The sequence below is a fragment of the Artemia franciscana genome, chromosome 14 (assembly GCF_032884065.1).
Source record: "Artemia franciscana chromosome 14, ASM3288406v1, whole genome shotgun sequence".
Lineage (NCBI taxonomy): Eukaryota > Metazoa > Arthropoda > Branchiopoda > Anostraca > Artemiidae > Artemia > Artemia franciscana.
The window spans coordinates 31,076,612-31,080,783 of NC_088876.1; the positions used below are offsets into that span (position 1 = coordinate 31,076,612).

A 4,172-nucleotide genomic window follows, 5' to 3' on the forward strand; every position below is an offset into this window, starting at 1 on the left:
ATCAAAAATTTATAGTGCTAGTGAAAAGGCAGCAACAGGTAGGCTACATTGCCACTTTTTGAACACAACTTATTTCAATATTTAATAAAACTCATTTATCTTGCCATGAATGGGGCATATATTTAGACACCACTTACACATCAAGCCTCTAGGGTAAACTATTACTTTCTGAATGAGTTTTCTTTCATATTTAAAAAGAGAAACTAACCTAGGTAAATAAAACTTATAAAGAATAAGCTCAAAAACATAATCAATGTGTTTGAATCAGCTAGGATTTCAGAGTAGCTTAGACATTGTAAAATACCCAATACTTGGGCAGCTAATCACAATTTTAACAGGAAAATCATTGAAAAGTTACTATTATACCATAGACAAGCTTGTGTTGATTCACCATTGAATTTGTCTACCATTTTTTAATAAGAATGTGATGAGCTTGAATATTTCAGCCATAAACAATGCTGATTATTTCAAATGCACTGATTGTCCATAGTGGAGCCTAGCTTGGGCACAGGATCATGAAGTTAAAACAAGACATGTAAATCTAAGATAGACTCAACCTTGGACAGATTTAACCTAAGACATATTTTATAAAGCAGAATTATTTTTAAATAGGTTAGGCTATAAGCATAATTTTGTTTAAATTCAAACATTAAAAACAAAATTTCTAAGGATTGCAGTCAGCCAATCCCAAGCCGGTTAATATTACTATCAGTAAATCCCAATTATCTGAACTTATAGACACTATGTCCAAAACTGGGAGCGTGTTTTCTAAGTCTAGGAAAGATATATTTTAATCTAGATATTTATCTAAGTACTCAGGTCTTCTGTCCATAAGAAAACACTCTGAAACCCCATTCCCCCCCCCCCCAAAAAAAAAGTGCAAACACATTGCCCAAACTATATATAATCCATGAATTTTAAGATGGACTTCTTTTCAGATTAATGACAAAAAATCAGTAGGAAAGTTCATGAAGCATATATGATATGAGGAAACAAGAGTTTAGGGGCTTTTTGCTATTTTAGAAAGTAGTTGAGTTAGGTGAAAGAAACTCTTTGGGATCTATCCAATCTTAATGATCTCCCAGGGATTTATTTTGTAGCACATAACTCTACTCCTACCTCCCCCAAGAAGGCACTCACCTTCATTAATCTTTACAAATCTTTGTGGTATAAAATTGAAACCTTACAGATTGTCTCCTCAAATGAGGCAAGATGAAGTTTTTATTGAGTCTAATCCCTTTGCTCTATCCCATTTTATATGGTTTTATAGATGTGTAGACCTATTTCTTAAATTTAGGAGAATATACTTGATATAGCATGTATGGCAGACATGTATAGTAGCAACTCTCCAGAGGGAGACATACTAAAACAAAAAGAGAAGTGCATTTTTTGATTGCTAACTTTATGCTCTTTTTACAATTAAAGTGAGGTTTGTGACAATCTAATTCAGCCCTGAGGGTCCAAAATATAGCCTTAAGCCCTCTACAAAACTAACATTAAAATAATGGGACCCTTAGATTTCTTTATGTAGGCCTATATTTGTTTCAACACAAGTCATTACCCTTACAATTACCCCCCCCCCCTCCTGAGGGGCAAACATATAGCCCTAATAATTTATTTTCTGTTTTTTTATTGTTTCATTTGTCATAAAAACCAGTTAGACTGAATAGAATCAAGAAATTCATCTAAGCATAAGTGATTGTGTAGAGTATTGAATGAAAAATACTGTTTTAAATGAGATAAAAATGTGAAAAATAATGGAAGGAAACATGATAACTTAAATAAAATACAAACACGGCATAATATAAAGTAAGAATTTTATTGCTTTAGTACTTTTGCTTAGTTTGATTGTGTTTATATCCCAGGGCTGTATATGGGACTGTCAGGAGGAGGGGGGGGGTATCACAAATGCAACTTTAGCCATAAAATTAGGCATCTAAAAATATTTTCAAATATTAAAGATATTCTTTTTGTTTTAGCATGCCACAAATGCAACTTTTTGTCTGCAATTATCACAAATGTTACTTTAGCCATAAAATCAGGCATCTAAAAATATCTCTCTTTTTTTAGCATGTCTCCTGGACAGCCACTACTCTTATGTATTAAATTAGAGCCTAAAATAACATGAATTGTATTTACAAAGTCTACTGAAATCACCTGAGTTACATTTTCAAGAAACCAAAGCTAATTAAAAAGAGATTGAAAACTCAAAACCAAGGTAATTTTTTTTGTAGGAATTTGAGACCTGTTATCTATACAATCTTCTAAGCCCTACAAAACAGCAGACATAGTAGCTTGGGGAATGCCTTCTCAGGATACATTTTTGACCCTGAATCTATTCATGAAAGTTTTAGCAATCTAGGGTTTGGAAAATTGTATACTTACCTGAATTTTAAAAAATATTTTACCTTCTTTTTGGGTTTTCAATCTCTTTCATTAGCTCTTGTCTTTTAGGGTAAATGTAGGACAGTTCATATTACTGACTTAATAAAAAAAGTGAACATGCCACTTGATGCCTTTTTTATGCTCTTTATAAATATAATAATTGCTTCCATTGCAAATTCAAATTTAAGCACTTTTTGAGCTCTTAAAAATGACAAATTTTTAATTAAAGTATGAATTAGGCAATCAGTTGTTTTCCAATAAAATAATAGGCTATTATGTTTTCTCAGTGCTGTTTTGTTGGTTGTTTTTGAGAAAATAATACTATATTTTCTCAGTGCAAAAACTATTTATAATAAGGTCAGTTTAGGTAAAAAAGTGCTTTAATTCAAATTTAAAATAAAAGCAATTATTATACTTCTAAAGACCATAAAAAAGGCATCAAGTGGTATATTCACTTTATAGGTAAGTCAATAATATGAACTGTCAAATATTTACCTCTTTTAGAATGCAATTTGAATTATTTTAGGCAAGTAGATTTACAGCCATATCAAGGATTTTGCTAAGTTTAAGAAACAGACTCACAAATTCTTTAAACCTTCTAAAAGATGATTGAGCATAAGGTTCAAAACAATTTTCTTTTGCCTCATTTGAGAAATTATATTTCTTAGAGTAAATTTCTTTTCATTAATTTATATCATATAGGCCTATTTCCTTCAGCCCATTTAAATAATAAAAGAATAAACTTGTATGATAGTGATACTTTGAACTACTATTTTACCAACTGGCTTTACTCCATTCCTCTAGTAGGCTATATGATGTCTTAGCCTAGATACTTCTATAAATACAAACTTCACAAAATTATTTAGCTAGAATGAAAATGAATATGTCACTCAGTATCTATTTTTGTGCTCTTCAATAATTGTTTCTTGGGAAAATTACATTTAAGTCCTTAGAAGACCCATAACAGCCTAGCCCTTGGTAGGCCTAATCAATAGTTTGAAAATACGTTTTTGGGAATAATATAAATAGCCTAAGTACAATACTTGGACCTAATGTCCAACTTCATCACAGATTCATTCCAATCAAGGTATTTTTCTGGTACTAGGAACTGTCCAAGCAGGCCAAACCTAATGGGAGTAGGCAGACCTAGCCTAACTTTATTCTATCTAGTTTTGGTCTAATAACTACAATGTGAACAAGTAGAAGAGAAACCTGATAGGGGTGGAGGTCCAAGTTCATTCATTGATGGAGAAGTCTGGGGGCCACTAGTATTGTTTGCAGCATTTTTCCTTTGCTTTTTCCGTGCATTTCCAGGACTATCAGGATTTGGTCCTCCTTGGCCTGGTGGTTTAAATTCAGCAGCAAGGCCAAAAGATTTGTTCCTCTTGTTTGACATTATTTACTTGAGCTTGTTAACTCCACTTATGAGTCCCAAATCCAAACAGTGCTTCCTCTTTTCTTTCCAAATAGACTGTAGAACATCGGCGATTTGAAAAAATTTTCTTTTTGAGATTCAGAGCCAACAGGTTGACTCTAGTTCGGAATTGTGGAGTGACATGCATGCCCCCCAGAGAGGTGTAGCACAAGTGGAAGACAGTAACAATGGTAATCAAATGGGTCAAATTAACCTTGACTGGGATGCCCACTTAATGGCAAAGTAGGACCTCCAACAGGTTGAACCCACCGTGAATTAGTATGAGAGGGTTGACTCTAGTTCAGCGTTGTGGAGTGACATGCATGAGAGGAAAATTTTCAAGTAAGTCAACCTGCGTGTGTTCCCCAGGGAG

The 4,172-nt window shown here is 33.2% G+C and overlaps 1 protein-coding gene across 1 annotated transcript in view; it reads right to left on the reverse strand.

Annotated features, from left to right (window-relative positions):
• Positions 1-3,859, reverse strand: part of LOC136035570 (protein pygopus-like) — a 19,362-nt gene extending 15,503 nt beyond the window's left edge. The window contains exon 1 of the mRNA XM_065717442.1: positions 3,598-3,859. Within this exon, the coding sequence (XP_065573514.1) occupies positions 3,598-3,781 (184 nt within the window). The 5' untranslated portion in view covers positions 3,782-3,859. The remainder of the gene's footprint in view (positions 1-3,597) is intronic.
• Positions 3,860-4,172: the final 313 nt, after the last annotated feature.